Below are 17,803 nucleotides of genomic sequence, written 5' to 3' on the forward strand. Positions count from 1 at the left end.
CAGGGAGGTTGGTTGGTTGGTCCCATAGTAAAAGTTGTTCAGTATAATCACAAAACCTCCCTGGCAACGGAAATGCAGTTATTTTTTAGCCACCGTGTATGTATTACATTACTTACCTAAACGAAAGTGCTGGCAAAAAGCTATGTTGGTGTATTTAATACAATTTATTTTCGTTCAGGCATAATTTATCTGAGCAATTATTTAATTTATTACTTTTGTGGTCGTGATTTCAAAGGGAAGGGTGATATTTTCAGAACATTTACTGACCGATCGGTTCTATTACTGACGTTGTTTGTACGACTAATATGATAATGATAATGATGATATACTCATTTTGAAATCATTTGTGTTCCATGTATTATATGTATACAATTTTGTTTTCTTACCTTCATAGCAACCTCTCCTCTGAGCTCCAGCTGGAATGTCCCGAAGGTGTCCAGTAAAGCCTTAGTCGTCGGCGAGACGTGGATCCGGAGGGCCTCGCCATTGGACTCCATTCGGGAGGCCGTGTTCACCGTGTCCCCGAAGAGGCAGTAGCGAGGCATCTTGAGGCCTACCACGCCAGCGACGCAGGGGCCTGATGGAATATATTGTCTTATTAGAAAAGATACCGTGAGGATCCCGTGTGGGTTCCAGCGGTTGTAGCATGGTCGCATTTGTATCGCCTGTCACGTTCAAACAAGTAAGTGCGAAAGTGACAGACATACTTAGTGACATGCGATAAAAATCCTACCATGCTACAGCTGGTTAGCTGGTAAAATGAAAGAATGAAAAATAAAATAAAATATATAAATATAGTAAAACAACTAATTCATCGGAAGTGGTGCCTATAATAAAATCAAGGCACTTAGAAGAGGCGAGTGAGTGGTGGTTTATGGTGTCGGCATTCTAGCAAATTTTATACTTTTAAACTAGATAAGTGAAAAGTCAGGATTTATTTCACAAACATTTATTGAACGAGCTTTTTCTATACTTATGAATAACTATAGAAAAAGCTTGACTAGAGTTTAAAAATGTCATCATGTCGTTGTCCAAATGTCGTTTTCCGAAGTCAAAAATGTACTGAAAGCTTCGTCTACATTCTCACGCTTTCTTTACTTTGATAGATCTATACAATTGTATTCCAGCGTGCCAAATAATGTATTTAATAATTGGTAACGTATATTAACAATGCATAATATATCTTTTTTAAAGACGATGTGAGTCTATAATCGTTACAACTGCCTACCTAATCAAATAGCAATGATATTGATGGCGTTATTTCCCTTTAACTAATCATAATAGCATTGGAAAGAGATACACTATTAAATTACCCACTCAAGCTGTCCAGTGTGCGCAAAAAGCGTTCAATCATCACTTGGCAGGTGACGAGCCTACAGGTGGCAGCATAATTAGGTTTCCGAAAGCGATGAGGGCTATGCAGCTTAATTTAGTAACTCGGGTAATTTTAATATCAGAATAGAATATAGATTTGGCTAAAACTACCTTCTGCCGTATTCGAACTTCAAGATATTCACAAGAGACGATACGTACTAGATCCATTCTAGATACATTATAGTTTAGATATCAACTAGTTCTCTTTTGCAGCGCAATTCGGGCAACCATTGTCACTTTTACGTTAGATAGAGTAAGATATCTATTAGATGTTAATTGGATCTCTAAGTCATATCCTGTGGAAATCGTTCAAGAGTATCTCCAGAATCGCGCAAATGTCAAATTTGACAGGTTAGAAGGATCTAACCCGATAATGTACGAATTGTTTGTTTACTTTTATTTAAATACCCAAAGATACAGACTATAGAGTTGAAATGGAACACAGTAAGACACATAAAGCTTTTCATGTAATTACATCAGTGCAGCTAAAATTTGATATTACTGTCAGAATCCGCAACAATGTCAGTAAGTAAATGAGGTCATAAAGCTCCATTGCACGCGGATGTAATGTGACAGTCATGTAGAGGTCATAATTCGGGTCGGCACGTGCCTCGTATTATTTGATTATGGCACGGGATTTGGAGCCTTATGGACTCGACCCTCTTTGCTTTCAACGTTATTAAATAAAAAACCGGTCAAGTGCGAGTCGGACTCGCGCACGAAGGGTTCCGTAACATAAAGCAAAAAAAAACGGAATAAAATGCAAAAAGAAAACGGTCACCCATCCAAGTACTGACCACGCCCGACGTTGCTTAACTTTGGTCAAAAATCACGTTTGTTGTATGGGAGCCCCATTTAAATCTTTATTTTATTCTGTTTTTAGTATTTGTTGTTATAGCGGCAACAGAAATACATCATCTGTGAAAATTTCAACTGTAGCTCGTTAGATACATTTCTCGAGAGATACAGCCTGGTGACAGACGGACGGACGGACGGACGGACAGCGAAGTCTTAGTAATAGGGTCCCATTTTACCCTTTGGGTACGGAACCCTAAAAACTGATGAGTCGAGTCGAATCTGTGAATTCTATTCGTTTATATGGCAAAAAAACATTTCGATCACAATTAACTGAATAAAGAAACTAATCCATTACATCAATACATATATACTCAAACCTAAAAATAAAATATTACCATTCGTACAATACCACCAACAATTCCTTCCTTAAGACTGTGAACTCTAAATAATGATCAAACGCGTTTTGAAAGATATTGTTTAGTTCCCCTTCGCTATTTTAAATGCTAATTTCACCACCCTTTGGAAGTAATATGTTTGAAAACTTCGTATTTGTAGGAATTTGTAGGAAAGTTTTGAAGTTTTGCCGTAGGGCAATAAACGAAATTAAGGACTTTCCTCACCAAAATTATATTTGAAATTCGGAAACAAAAATGAATACTTATTCTACTTTTTAAATAAATTGGTCTCTGAGGTAAAGTGAAAATTACAGTGGCAGTTTTTTATTTATATCTGAATAAAATATAGGTTGGATCCATTATATAATTGCTCGTTCCAGTTTCCTGTTTAAGATGAAATACGCCATTATTTTGTTCAAAGTGTAGATCGAAAAACATTATTTGGCGTTGTTTTGATTTTTACTCTGTTGCTTTCTTTTAAAATATAAATATTTAATGCTTATTAAATACAAATTATCAGTTTAAGCTTTTTGGTAGTCATACGATACTCATGGCATCAATACAGGGTATCATTGATAAATGGAGCGACGGCCGCACTTTTTCAATTGATGATTTTGATATCATTTGCAGTGGATCCTAAAGTTTGTAGTCTTGTACCTATTGGTGCGACGAGATCAAATGTAAGTTGCTGCCGTTTTATGATAATGACTCTTCGTTTGTACAAACCTGATACTTATCATATTCTTGAAGTAAAAAAAAGTAGGTACTTAGTACTAATGCACAATACGTATAGATAGAGCTTGGATTTGTCAATGTCAAACCTGTATGTGATATCGACACTGTATAATTTCACCGGACTTAAAAAGGCTACCAAACCTGTATCAGTGTAACACTAAGTATAAGTAATGGTGTTTTATATTTACTGTAAATATGATCAAATTTCTTATTGCAAATCATGATGCTAATCTTCGTTTTAGAAAAATTCGTACGTTATGTTATTGAAATTCCATTACCTACGTTCTTATAACGCCGGATGCCGCCGCCTCAGGTTTTAATAACGATCGACGACGGTTCCAAGAATATGTCTACGCATAAAGAGTGATAAATCCAAATGAAATTGTGAGATAAATCAATAAAGTAAAATATAAAGCAACAAAAAAACTACATTCAAAGTTAAAAATAATAAGAAATAATTTCTCTGTGAATAATATTAATAGGGTTTTTTTAATCAGCCTTGTTATTTCTCAGATCAAATTTGCATTTTTTATCTTCTTTCCTTACTTATATAACACACTGTATATTCACATTTTGTGGTAACACGTTTGTTAAGTAATAAAAAGTAACATAATGTTACATACGTTTACATTATTAGAAATAAATCAAAGAGCCTTTGAAATGTTTATCAGACGTATTACATAGACGTAGTACATCTAGTAAAATAAATATAAAAGCACAGTCATGATCAATTTCAAGATATATTTAAATTGCACTCAAGAAAATAAACCTTCTCAGAAATATCGAAGCCTTATAAATTCTTGGAGAATTATTTACTAAAAAAAAACCTTGATTACAATATTTTTTGCTTAATACACATTTTAACATTTGAAAGAAAATTACTAACTGAAAACAATTTGTCATTCGAATCAAAAGGTAGCAGAATTTATTTCAGGGCTCATTTCATTTGGCAAAAATATGTATGTTTATTCATACCACCCACTTTGCTGGGTAATGAGGCGGGCTGAAATATACTCCACGAATGTAAATAAGGGATGAGACCGCGTGAATACAGCGGTGGCGTTCCAATAGCCTGCAGAGCCGTGAGCTCAGATGAGACAATTTAAGAGCACTTACCCGGCTCGCTTTAGGAAATAAATTAGAGACTCACTAGATATGAAATAGTAAAGATATGTGACGTTCCACTGCAAAAGGTACCTTATGGCGGCTGGCGCCGTGATTCGGGAAACGAATTAGAGATTCTCTAGATAGGAAATAGTGAAGATTTGTGACGTTCGAGGAACGTATAAAAAGGTATCTTATGGCAGCTGGCGCTTACGTCTCATAGCGCCGCAATAATATTGGAGCGGTGGCGGCGTTAAATAATGGCGTAAGCGCCAACCGCCATAAGGTACCTTTACCCATGTTATTTACCATATCGTGTCTAATTAATCTCTAATTCATTTCCCGAATCGCGCCGACCGATGCTCATAGTTGTTAGCGATCGGTATCACATTACACTGGCTTGTGAATGAGCTTGGCTTGCTAGTCCTCATGGAACCGATGGGAACACGCAGCCAGGTTCCCTTTTGTATGAGACATATTTCTCGGATTCGTCTAGTTATTTGCTGACATGGTTTATTGCTGGATACGTGACGTTCATACCGCGATGTCATAGAGAATTGATCCGTTTTCTAGGCATTTGGTTAGACATTTTTGGGATCGCCAACACCAATGATTTTATGACGCTGACGCGTCATTTTTGCAGCATAATTTAGGATAAAAATTTATTAAATTGCGCTGAACAGTAATGTTTTGCCATCCACTTTATTTCTTGTATTAGTCTGGTGAATAGTAATAACACTCATAATGTTTGTAGTTAGGAACCATGGCTAAAATAGTAAATACTTAGGCAGTTCACTGAAGCAAATGTTCCGTGAACAGATGAAACTTATTTATATCGGCACAAAAACTCGTATCTTGTTCTGTCAATCATAAGAAAAATGTAGGTAATAGAATATGTATGTGATGCTCAGATCGGGGAGTTGGTAGACCCCGCCGGCGATGGCGGGATGAACTAGACTCCTTTTTGAAGGAGTGGCCAGACACAGGATCGGAAAGAGATCTGTGGAGAAATTGGGGGGAGGTTTTTGCCCAGCAGTGGGACACGCAAGGCTCCAAATAATAATAATAATTATAATATGTGATGCATTCAGAGTTACTGCCTTTCAACTTTTCGTAGTCAGTGTGAGATACGAAATTTTTTCAAAGTAATTAGTGCCAATATAGATTTTAATGATTTGTTCTAATAAAATACTTACCAGAGTGCAATCCTATCCTTAGCTTCAACTGATCGTGCGGTCGGTGTCTGATGCGGAAACGGCGGACGGCATTGAGCAGGGCCAGAGCCATGCGGGCCACCTCGCATGCGTGCCGCGTGCCGTTCCGCTCGGGCAATCCCGACACCACCATGTAAGCGTCGCCTATGGTCTCCACCTGTTAAAAGAATATTTTTTACAAGCAACAATTATAGACATTTGTTTTTGTTGGTTAACATTCGTCACTTGAATTCAACATGCACGTACTGTGTAGTGTATCTTCATTATTGATGTCTACCTACAATTATTTGGTTAGGTATTACGTATTACACAAATTCTACATAGGATGTAATTTTAACCCTCGTTCGTACTCTACGTAGTGACTAGGACATACTGAACAACTTTTATTAAGGGACCAATGCCGACCGCGAAAAAAGTTTTGGCTGTTTCATACATTCTGAGTCAGAATGTATTCTGAATTTCTGACTGATGTGATGCCGCTGATTTATATGGGACAGCCAAATTTTATTTCGCGATTTCGGCATTGGTCCCATAGTAAAAGTTGTTCAGTATGACCTTTAACCACTCAACCGTCCGGCCCGCGAGACTGTTTTCCTGTCAACCGTCCGGGTTTTTTTAGCGACTCACGCCCCGCGCAGCGCATTCACAACTTTCTACAAAAATTATGATTACACTGCCGTCAAAATTTTTTTAGAGCTAACTATTTAGTGAGGCTACGTTGTCGCATCAAGAGAATTAGTAAATAATGCCGAAATATTCCGTTAGATGGCTCTAAAATCAATTCTTTCTTCCACCCCTTTGGATAGTAAGGTTCCCGTGTACGGTTAAGAGCATATTTTTTTCGGATACTATGCTATCGTCGGACGGTCAAGTGGAGTCACTACGCAAAGTATGAACGGTGGTTAAAATGTCACCTAAATTAAAATAGTAAATAGTAGGTTTAACTTTTCTATTTTCATCCACAAAGACATCGTAATATACGTATACATGATAATATGATAAGTCGGAAGATATTATTGAAAGTACAGCTACAAAGATTAACAAATAACCACAGCTATAAGGAAAAATAGGGAAAAGCCACGGATGAAGCTATTATGTTTTATGACGACCGGTCTGGCCTAGTGGGTAGTGACCCTGCCTGCGAAGCCGATGGTCCTGGGTTCGAATCCCAGTAAGGGCATTTATTTGTATGATGATACAGATATTTGTTCCTGAGTCATGGGTGTTTTCTATGTATTTAAGTATTTGTATATTATATATATCGTTGTCTGGGTACCCACAACACAAGCCTTCTTGAGCTTACTGTGGGACTTAGTCAATCTGTGTAAGAATGTCCTATAATATTTATTTATTTATTTGACTACTGCTTGAATAATGTACTGAGAGGCTGAATGTGAATTTACAGCTGTAAGCTTCTGGTTACATCGCAGAGAGCTCAGTGGACAACGAAACCATGATTAAGTTACTTAAAAACATAACACATACTTTTAGTACCTACACGTAATTTTGTCACGAACACGAGATTAAAAGGGTTATTAGGCTCACGGTGTATTTTTTTTTAATTTACAAAAATATAATGTATATTCAATAGCGAAAATTCCAACTTGTATCTATAAAGGCGAGATTCCACTACTGTGCGGCATCGGTATGCACGACACAAGCATATTCAGTACAAAAATACTTGTGCCGCACAGTGCCGCACACCACACCACACTGGTGGAATCCCGCCTTAATGATCTCTTTATTACCAAGATGATGTGGAATATATTGATGTCTTTGTTGAATGAGTGATATGATTTATTAGAAAGGGTAGAATTGGTAATTCAGATGTAGATAGGTACATCGAAGGTTTTTGTTGCCTACTAAGTTATCTGTAAAATTATATTTACATGAAATACTGCAACATGGCGTTTTTCGTTTAGTTTATATCACAAAGAAAAATTACAAAAATAAATCATATTTATAAGCTGTGTCCAGTCCTGAACTCCACTGGGAGATGTAAACTTTTAATTGAAGAGAAAACAAGTTACTTTAATGAGCTCGAGGTTTGAAAAGTTTAGACTGTAACAGTCGCATGTCGTCTTAGCAGAGTTAGAGGGTTTATCTTAAATGTAACTTTAAAGTGGATACCTATTACCTACCTATTACTTTTTAATATTAAAAAAATACTTAGCTCCCTGAATTTTTCCTGTCTTATTAAATAGTCATATTATATATATAAATGTATAGTCTGTGTACAATATTGTATACTCTGTTCCATGTATTCATGGGGTGCCAAATCCCACAATTGCTCCGAACGTCACGCGCCCAATATTTCGCCTAGCTGTACCTATAGTAGCTTGCTTTAGTAAGGATACCACGTAGAATTATTTAGGTACCACTGTAAAAACGTAAAAAAACTGGTTTTCACTTATAATTAACTGGTCTTGTCAATTTTTATTTATTTTTTGTTCTTAGCCTATTTGTGTGGCCCACGGCTGGACAAAGGCCTCCCCTCTCCCTTTCCAATCTTTCCTATGCTGAACAGGATCCCGCAAATCCCGCTGGAACGCATCCAAATCGTCTCGTCAAAGATCCCGGTCTGCCTCTGCCAATTTAAATTTAATTTGCTGTAAATTTTTATATACTCGTAAATATAAACTCGTACCTTATACACGTCATAATTCTCCACAATGCTGTCGAAGCAAGTGTACAGGTCGTTGAGTAAGTCGACAACTTCCATCGGCGTGGAGGAAGCGGACAGCGCGGTGAAGCCCACTATGTCGGAGAAGTAGATGGTGACTTGCTCGAATGTCTCCGCGACGACTGACAGGCCATTTATTAGTTGGGAGGCTACTGACCTGTGAACAAAAAATGGTGGTATAAGACTACCTACCCACGCAATACTACGCATTTAGTCTTAGGGTACCCCCACATATGTCGAAGCAGAATCGGCAAAACCCGATAGGATAAAGCTTTATGTCTACGCAATAAGAGTGAAAAAGTCGTCTTTTGGCTCGGCTCACATCGGCTGGCGCCTGCCGATGCGTCGACGGCTTTTTCGCTTTACATAATGCGCGTCGATATATCTAGGGGACCCTTATAGCGACCTGCGGCCTGTAACATGAGGTTTGGTTAATGTCGTAGCCAGATCTTAGAATTTATGCCATGAAATGTTCGTTGGCCACATAAAAAACTGAAACCTAACCTAACTACATTCATGAAGTGATAAATTCTTACATAGCACTTCATGAAACGATCATAAACTATGATCTAGCCACGACATGCAATTAGTGCATAACACAAATAATTAAAAGAAAATTAAACTAACATTACTCATGGTTGGTAATTAAATTAATAGTTCTCGGGCTCTTTGCCTTAATTTGCTTTACTTATTGTATCGATTTTTAGTCCCAATCACGTATCTGTAACGCGGCTCGCTAACATAACTTATACTTACTTTGGTAACAACTGATATAAAAGTTCTTCGCACTTCTTCTTTTCTTCCAAATAATCTTGTGTTCTTTCACTAACTAATGTTTCTAAATTATTAGCGTACTGTTCCATACGGGATAGCAGATTATCCAATATATTACTACTTTCTTGGGATCTGTAACAAGTTACAACATGTTAATAATATTGTCATTTGTCTTGGAAAAGAAGTTGAAGAAAAAATAAATAATGTACCTAAGTAGGTGCTTATTAGTTATTGCATAAGGAAGTTAATTAAGTGTAGCACATGCAGCTGTAACTAAATTAACTGCGCAAGGGTTTACTTTCACAAATAATTTAGAAGATTGTTAATGTAACGCAATCAAAGTGATGTCTTGAAGTAATATTCTGATATATATTACAGCAACATTACTGTTGTAACGTTACTGCTGTGGAGTTGAGCAATTATTTTGAATAAGTCCACAATAAATTTGATCTGATCCTATATATGTGTTTACTCAGGATCGTGTTTGTCTAATAATATGACAGCGCGCAGCGCCATTACATCGTAAGAGGACTGTTATGAAAGACTCCCAATTACATTTGTTTTGATTTGATCATGGCAATATAGAGGTAATATGATTCAATATACGATATCCCAAATGTACCATTCAGGTTATAAGAGACTTATCTGTTCAATTTCAAGAAGTAACGGTCCGATTTGGTATCTTAAAATACGTTAAATATGACGTCAAGATACGACATGGATTAGATATGGCAGTGTCAAAAGTGACGTACATATTTGAAGAAACGTGAAATATTTTATAAGTACAGATATTTAATGACATTGAACTACTGATATCTAATTAATAGAAATTGTAGAAATAAACAACGTTGAACAAACAAAAATATTTTTTTAAAGAAAGCCATAGCGTAAAATAGAATGAGAACACAAAACGATTCAAAACAGTATAACTTTAGATTAGTAAGATGAAAGCAGACACACACCCATTAGATGAAGTTACATGTACATAAACATTACTTGTTGAGGCGACGGACGGCGCCCTTCAGGTGCGCGAACACGGGGCGCTCGTTGGGGTCCTCGGCCCAGCACCGGCGCATGAGGTCGTGCGCGTCGTCGATGTCGCACGAGCGGTGGTGGGATGTGTTAGGCCGGAGGCCTGTGGCTTTCACGGCCTCGATTATGTCTGGAGATTGATGGTGGTATTAGAAATTAAACCAACATACCTACCTAGAAAACTAGTGCCTACGTCAAATCATGGGATTAGTTGTCAAGCGGACCCCAGGCTCCCATGAGCCGTTGCAAAATGCCGGGACAACGCCAGGAAGAAGAAGATATTACCTACCTAGAATTTGATAACCTGTGTTGGTAAAAATTGTCTGATGCTAGTCATAGTTCTAGATAGGATGAAAGAGAAAAGAAATATAATAAAGATAATAGAAAATAGGAGAGGAGTACTAATTTGATATCTGCTACAACACGACAGCTGTTCCTTAAGTACATCGTGTAAGGAAAAATAGAGGGAAAGAGAAGAAGAGTAAGACCGTGAAAAAAATATTTCAACCAAATAAAATAAAAGGTTCAGGTCGTGAGAAGGTTAAGGTATTGGCAGAGGACCGGTCGAATTGGAGATTACTCCGCCGACAAGAGCACAGAGCACTGAAATATACTTTAAGTGAACTTATTGTATTTGACATTATGACATTGAATTTAATTTAGCTTTATACGAAGTATTACACTAACCTACGAGTATTCTGTCGATAATAATTTTAATGATGTCTAATAACTAACTCTTTTATCTCAGTTCGCTATTGAATTACGATTTAATCAAAGAAGGCTCGTCGTTTCTAAAACCAATGTAATTTTCTTGACTACTATACTTGACTACTATTAATTACGCTCAGTACCTACAAATTATACGCAATTATGGATGTATGACAACATGTTTCAAATTTAACTTTAACTCGCTAGATAGATTTGCAATACTTAGTAGCAGAAAATTCTAGAAACAAAAAAGACTGCAGAGTAGTAGACTGATTTTCCTTGTGGCTGAAAGTCGATACGAACGTGTGAATAAACACAATATTTTAGCATTACAATCATGAATTCTAAATGACAGTTTACCTTTCGGACCCATTTCTATACCGGGTCCCAGCCAAAATGCGCCCTGTCGGTTAACTATTTCGTGCATGATGATTGCGAACGAGTATATGTCTCCTTTCTGTGTCCCTTCGGGGGGTGGGTCTTCCATGCGTAGCAGTTCTGGAGCCGTCCACAACATTCCTAAGAAAAAAATAACTGGATTAACACCTAGAGCAGTTCGACTAAGTGGCTGATTGTAATAATCCGGGAAAAAATCGCTCTTCGAAAAAAAGGGTGTGAAATTATGTATTTTGTAAGATGCATTGCAAAGCAAAATTGCAAAATGTTTTATCTCTTTTCTATTACTACATTAGAATAATAAAACTAAAAACTAGAGATGCACCGGATATCCGGTTACTATCCGGTATCCGGCCTATCCGGCCATGATTTTACTATCCGGCCGGATACCGGATAGTGACTTACTATCCGGCCGGATACCGGATAGTGACTTACTATCCGGCCGGATACCGGATAGTAACATTGCTTGATTTCGGAGTAAATAAATTGGATTTAAGAACCAGACACGGTCATAATCGTACTTGTTTATTATTTTAAAACAATTTAATCATTCCACTGACTTGCACGCGCACTCATTTCGAACCTAGAAATTAGTCCGCGCGAACGTTTACTACGAAACAAGTCAAACCTGCAGAATGTGCACCTGAAAAACCGAAATGTAGGTATAGTTCCGCCGGCCGAATATCCGGCGGCCGGATACCGGATATTCGGCCAGTGTCCAGGCCGGATATCCGGTATCCGGTATCCGGCCAAACAACTATCCGTTGCATCTCTACTAAAAACATGTCAGTAAAAAGAAATATCGACAATATCAACATTAACACAATCGAAACATGTTAAATTGAAAATATTATTTTGATGAGTGAAAAATTATCAAAATTTCTTACGCGTCCAATAGCTATGAGCCGACGGATCTTTTTCGGTGGTTCGGAGAGCGTGTAGACCAAAATCGGTGATCTTCAAGACAAAGCGGGAGTCAACGACGCAGTTGCTGGATTTGAGGTTGCCGTGGGACCTAATATCGGTGCCGTGGAGAAAGTGCATGCCCTGCCAGGTTGAAAGCAGTTTGTTGAAGTTTTTCATTCAAATGTTAAAAGAAATTCCAGTAAATTTATAAAAGATTATTAATATGAACGAAGTAGTAAAATTTATTTAATACCTATTTTAAACATTAAATTAAACTTCTGATAAGAATTTATTAATAGTTAGAATTTAATTTTATACTATGAAACAACAAAAAATCTGAAGTGGATTATAAATACTGATCCAAAAGAATTCATATTACAATGACGTGATTATATGTGACCGTGGTAGTATTACCTGTTGTTTTATCTATTAAGTTTTGTCACGAATAAAAACATTCTATTCTATTCTATTCTATTCTATTAATTATTTATTCATCAAAAGCTCTAAAAATTCTTATATTTATTTCACTAAATGTCTTACCCGAACGATATCATGCATTAAGCTGACTTTGAACATCCAATCCAATTTGATCGTGTCATTCTCCAAAATGTCCTGTAAGGACCCTTTGGGGCAATATTCGGTCAGCAGACAACAATGGGGCGGATCCACGCACGCTCCATAGAATCTTGCTAAATGATCATGTTCCAAATCCTTCATTTTTTTCAATTCGAGTAGCAACGGTCTTGTTAAGTCTATACGCTGTTTATCGACTTTTTTAAGCGCCACTCTACAGCTTTTATACAGCCCGCACGGAGTGTAGATCTGTCGGTCCCCGGCCAATGACGTCGCCTCGTCTGAGTACGCCGTCTGCGAATAAACCGTTTAATTCTTAATCCCTTAGCTTTATTGTGTAAGTCTTAATCTGTTTTAAGCTCGTTTATAGCACTAAGTACAATGAAAATAATTTAGGTACTAATTTGCGTTAAATCAGGATTAGATAAATAAAAATGATAAATATGGATAAAAGTAGTTCGTACGATAATACAATTTTGGATGATAAAATAGATAAAATATTGACATAAAATAAATCCCGATAGCTTTATTCTGTTAGCGTCAAATACCAAGAATATCGCTTTATTATGAACCCGAATGCAGACTTTCCGCTACGAATAACATGTCTATAGAAAATATATTTACCCGTGTTTCTCATTTATGATTTTCTTTTTTTATCTGAGAACTTTCGCAGACAATAAATCCGATTTCTTATTAAAGTAGGTAGATATAAAGCAATAACAAAGGTTCTCCGATTTTTTTATTAAGTAATTACTTATCCGAAAATAGAAAATAGTGTTGAATTATTAGCCCTCTTGTTCAAGTAATGAACAACGATTAAGGGACTCCCCGCGGTTTTCATGGATATTTGACAAGTTTCGAGGCGTTATACACATAGAATTATAAAACAAACGGCTATCGGTTCCTCAATCTTTTATCTTCATTCTGGTTAGCCGGATTTTGAAAGAAATGAATACTAATTTGTTTTATGATTTTTTTAAACATTGTCTAAGAAAAATTTACTCGATTGCAGGTGAAGGATCTTACATATACCTACGTAATATTTAGGTTTGTCTTTGACGTCTCTTAAACTGGTCGGAGACTTTAATTTTAAACTAATTAACACAAAAGTTATGGCCTATGGCCTACAAAACCAGTTTTTTTGCCTAAAATTGTTCAACTTTGATGCCAAATATCTCGAGACAATGAACTTTGATGTTGATATGGGATAATACCGGGTGTGGCCTGTAACATGAGCAAATAATTAAAATATAGATTGCACTCCTCAAACGGAGAAACTTTTGTTCAATAAATTTTAAAAATTATGAAATATTTAGACTCCCTATTTTTCATACAAAATAAATATTATCTTCAATGGACGCCATCGCCACGCCATTTCATTGTGATTGACGTTGCTTGTCACGCCTTAAACATAACAAAATTCGCAATACATTGCATCTTAGAATAAACTTTAAAGTTTATTTAAAATCAAACCACAAGTTATTTTTAAAAGTCACTAAACAAATGTTGGTCAGTATGAGGAGTACAGCCTACAGTTTAAATTTTTGCTCATATTACAGGCCACACCCGGTATATTGCTTAAAGTCGTTGAGCTGTTAATATGATAAGCTACAAAAAACCTTAGAAAACTAAGGGAAGGGAACTTAAAGAACGCTCCAGAATTGAAATAAAAATTTAACAGAGTATAAATAAACAGAAGTTCTAATTAGTAGGTAATAAACAAGTTTGTACAGCTAAGGGCAATGTTTTTTGCAAGCCCGCCTCTGAGGTCGGACTTTAAAGGTAACGTTTCAAGAAGTAGGGTATTTAATCGGATAATTTCAAAAGTAACAAATTAGAATTGAAAAGAAAAACATTAACGAACAAAGTATGTCTACAAATTCTACAATATTATTACTATTTTTTACAGCCATGAGCTTCGGTTGAAATGTATGTAGGTACTTATATAGGTAAGCGCTCTTCTATCATCATTTGCCTTTCTAGCTGTATTGAAAAGAAACTAAGTACAAAATAACATTAGGTAAGTACATAAGATACATACAGAAAGCCGAATCTAACAACATTTTCTTATTCGTAAGTTACGAAGCGTAACAAATATTACTACGCTTTCGCGTTCACACAATGAAAAGCTTTGAGTGAAATCATTCGTGAAAATCATACCTTATATGTATAAACCTACTCGTAACACTCGTATTCATGAGAATTTTGCCCACGCACTTCGTCGGCCCACACGACAAAACAACGTCTGGAGTGGAAAATTGAAACCGCCTAATTTGAGAGTATGGGCCTGATTCGGATTTTGAAATAGATATCTATTAGACATCTTTTAGACATCACCAAGATACGATAACGATATGTTTAAGATCTAACCTGTCAAATTTGTCAATTGCGCGATTTTGGAGATACTCTTGAACGATTTCCACAGGATATGACTTAGAGATCCAATTCACATCTAATAGATATCTTACTCTATCTAACGTAAAAGTGACATTGGTTGCCCGAATTGCGCCGCAAAAGAGAACTAGTTGATATCTAAACTATAACGCATCTATAGAATGGATCTAGTACGTGTCGTCTCTTGTGAATATCTTGAAGTTCGAATACGGCAGTTAGATACTTACGTAGACGTTATACCGATTTTTAGCGAACTGACGAAGAAGAGAGGGCAGTGGTTCGTGGTTCTCCCGATAGTAGTTCGGTCAAGAAATAAAACGACGTGGGTTTAAGTGCTGGATTCATATACATATTATCAATTTAATAAGTTATAAAATCGCATAGTTTTACAAAAAAAATTGGTAACAATTGTTAAACTATTGAACAATTGTTACCAATTTTTTTTCGGTGGTTTGTAAAGTTTGTAAATGGTTAGTTTTAGGAGAAACCTGGACATTTTATCGGCATGCTCTGCAGCTCTATTCATTCGCTTGATAGGACTTTGACATATTGATTAAATTTGTTGTTTATTGTAATTGTGCATTGTAAGTTGTGGGTGTACTATGGTATATTCGCAATAGATGAATATATGATTTAAACTTTCACGATTATTAAACATTATCAAACTGCACAACGGGACTTAATCGCGTATTTAAGTTTTAAGATTTACCTCCGACGTTTCGAGGACGGCGTTGTCCCCGTGGTCTCGGAGAAGACAGTCTTCTTCGAGACCACGGGGACGCTAAATACGCGATTAAGTCCCGTTGTGCAGTTTGATAAGATGAATATATGTTAGATTATTAATTTATTATATTTGGAAAGTCAATTACCTATTCCTTTATCTTTAGGCACTTGTAAAATTATATGTGTCCCATTATTTTCTTATGAACTATGGCAATAGATTGCTTATTTAGAAAGCTTAACATTTTAATTGCCTGTTTTCTGAATTTAGTTTTCAAATTACATTTTGGTAATTGCAAACGAGGATTTCGATATTTGGCAATTTATATGAAATATCTGTTTATTTTCATTATTTAGGTATTATAGAGATTTAAACCTTTGAATTTAAAATATTGCGAGTCACATAAATTAAAACTCAGTATAATTACCTGTAGCTTTTGATTTATTTACGTTCTTTGATTCTGATTGTATAATTATCGTGTATAGTCTGTGTACTCGTATAAAGTTAATTCCTTTTCTAGATAATTATTAGATGTTTCAAACTTAAGTAGGTGCCCACGTTCATTGAACATATAGGTATACGTGTATTGAACATTGTTCCATACACATATACTCAAAAAATTTACACTTCATTATTCTCAGACGCCGTCGGATAGGACCTGTTGGTATCGTCGTGGGTCGTCCCATTCGTTTTTCGTCAAGTTCTTAAATTAGTCCTATTCTGCTTTCGTCACCCATTCTACATTTGTCCCAATCGTCGGTGGCTTTCAATGTAGAATGAGTGACGAAAGCAGAATAGGACTAATTTAAGAACTTGACGAAAAACGAATGGGACGACCCAAGACGATACCGACCTGTTTGTTGAAAAGTTGAAAGCCTATTTAATTGATAAGGCATTCGTTACGGTTAGGGTATTCTACAGTAAATTTAACATTAAATAGTTTCCTCTATATTGACATTTGTGATGTATAAGTGTGAAGTGAAAACTTCTTTAGCGGCGCTGAGCACTTTTTGAGGTGAGGAAAAAATGATAAACTCGAGACAACGTAACGCGTAACGCTTTAGTGTTAAGTGTTAGTTGTATGTTTTGTATCGTTATTTTATTGTGGTTTAGTTATTTGACATGTGTTATTTTAACATTAAAGATTTTGAAGTTGAAATTGATGAAAGTAAAAAGATAGACTCACCCCACTGCTGTACCTTCGTGCCAGCGAGTGCATGCTCCCGCGCAGCCTCGCCCCCGGCTGTAGCACATCGCTCCAGTTCACCCGCCACGTCATCATGGCGATCTCGGCTTCCAACTTGTAGTGTCTGTTCAAGAAATAAACTATTCATACCAAAGTATACTCTCAATGAGGGTTTCCGCGATCGAGTTTTTCACTAGATGACAGCACCGTGGCGAGAGGTCTAGCTGTCATAATCCACCAATCATGTTATACCATGTTTTTTTATTGGTGGATTTTGACAGCTGCTGTCAAAAAGACCTCTCGTCACGGTGCTGTCATCTAATGAAAATCTCAATAGCGGAAACCCTCATTGTTCTAATTTTGTTCATTTTATGAAACAGCTCGCATCACAAGCTGATACTGAATATTATTTCAAAAAGAAAAAATAAACCGTAGCTTTATATTTCAAAACAATATTTTATCGTAAACAAAGGCCGAGCTTGCTTCCATTTTATTACCTAAATATTTTATCGTAAAATGTATTTCCTACCCGCATAATATATCATTCCGTAATAAAAAGGAGACCACACGAAATTTGCGCTTTGGGAAAAAGACAATATACACCATAATTACATAGATCCTTTGCTTTGGGGCTCATTTTACACGTTTTTGGTGACATCGCTTGATATGGTGAAACACTCGAATACTGTGCCATCGCCTAAACTGTTAGCTATACATTGGTGGATTTTATGCCTTTTGTAATAAGGACCTTATTACAATACACAGTTAGGAGTGTTGCTGTTTGTATCTACCCTATTCATCAAGTTGTAA

The 17,803-nt window shown here is 36.4% G+C and overlaps 1 protein-coding gene across 3 annotated transcripts in view; it reads right to left on the reverse strand.

Annotated features, from left to right (window-relative positions):
* LOC134668606 (atrial natriuretic peptide receptor 1-like) overlaps nt 1–17,803 on the reverse strand; it is a 259,800-nt gene that overhangs the window by 31,563 nt on the left and 210,434 nt on the right. For all 3 annotated transcript variants that reach the window (XM_063526055.1, XM_063526062.1, XM_063526048.1), the window contains 9 exons: nt 16,994–17,117; nt 12,660–12,986; nt 12,101–12,260; nt 11,178–11,336; nt 10,074–10,239; nt 9,060–9,209; nt 8,268–8,460; nt 5,603–5,777; nt 387–577 (listed from right to left, as the gene is read on the reverse strand). In XM_063526055.1, coding sequence (XP_063382125.1) covers nt 387–577; nt 5,603–5,777; nt 8,268–8,460; nt 9,060–9,209; nt 10,074–10,239; nt 11,178–11,336; nt 12,101–12,260; nt 12,660–12,986; nt 16,994–17,117 — 1,645 coding nt within the window. The remainder of the gene's footprint in view (nt 1–386; nt 578–5,602; nt 5,778–8,267; nt 8,461–9,059; nt 9,210–10,073; nt 10,240–11,177; nt 11,337–12,100; nt 12,261–12,659; nt 12,987–16,993; nt 17,118–17,803) is intronic.

Source organism: Cydia fagiglandana, chromosome 1 (assembly GCF_963556715.1).
Source record: "Cydia fagiglandana chromosome 1, ilCydFagi1.1, whole genome shotgun sequence".
Taxonomy (NCBI): Eukaryota; Metazoa; Arthropoda; class Insecta; order Lepidoptera; family Tortricidae; genus Cydia; species Cydia fagiglandana.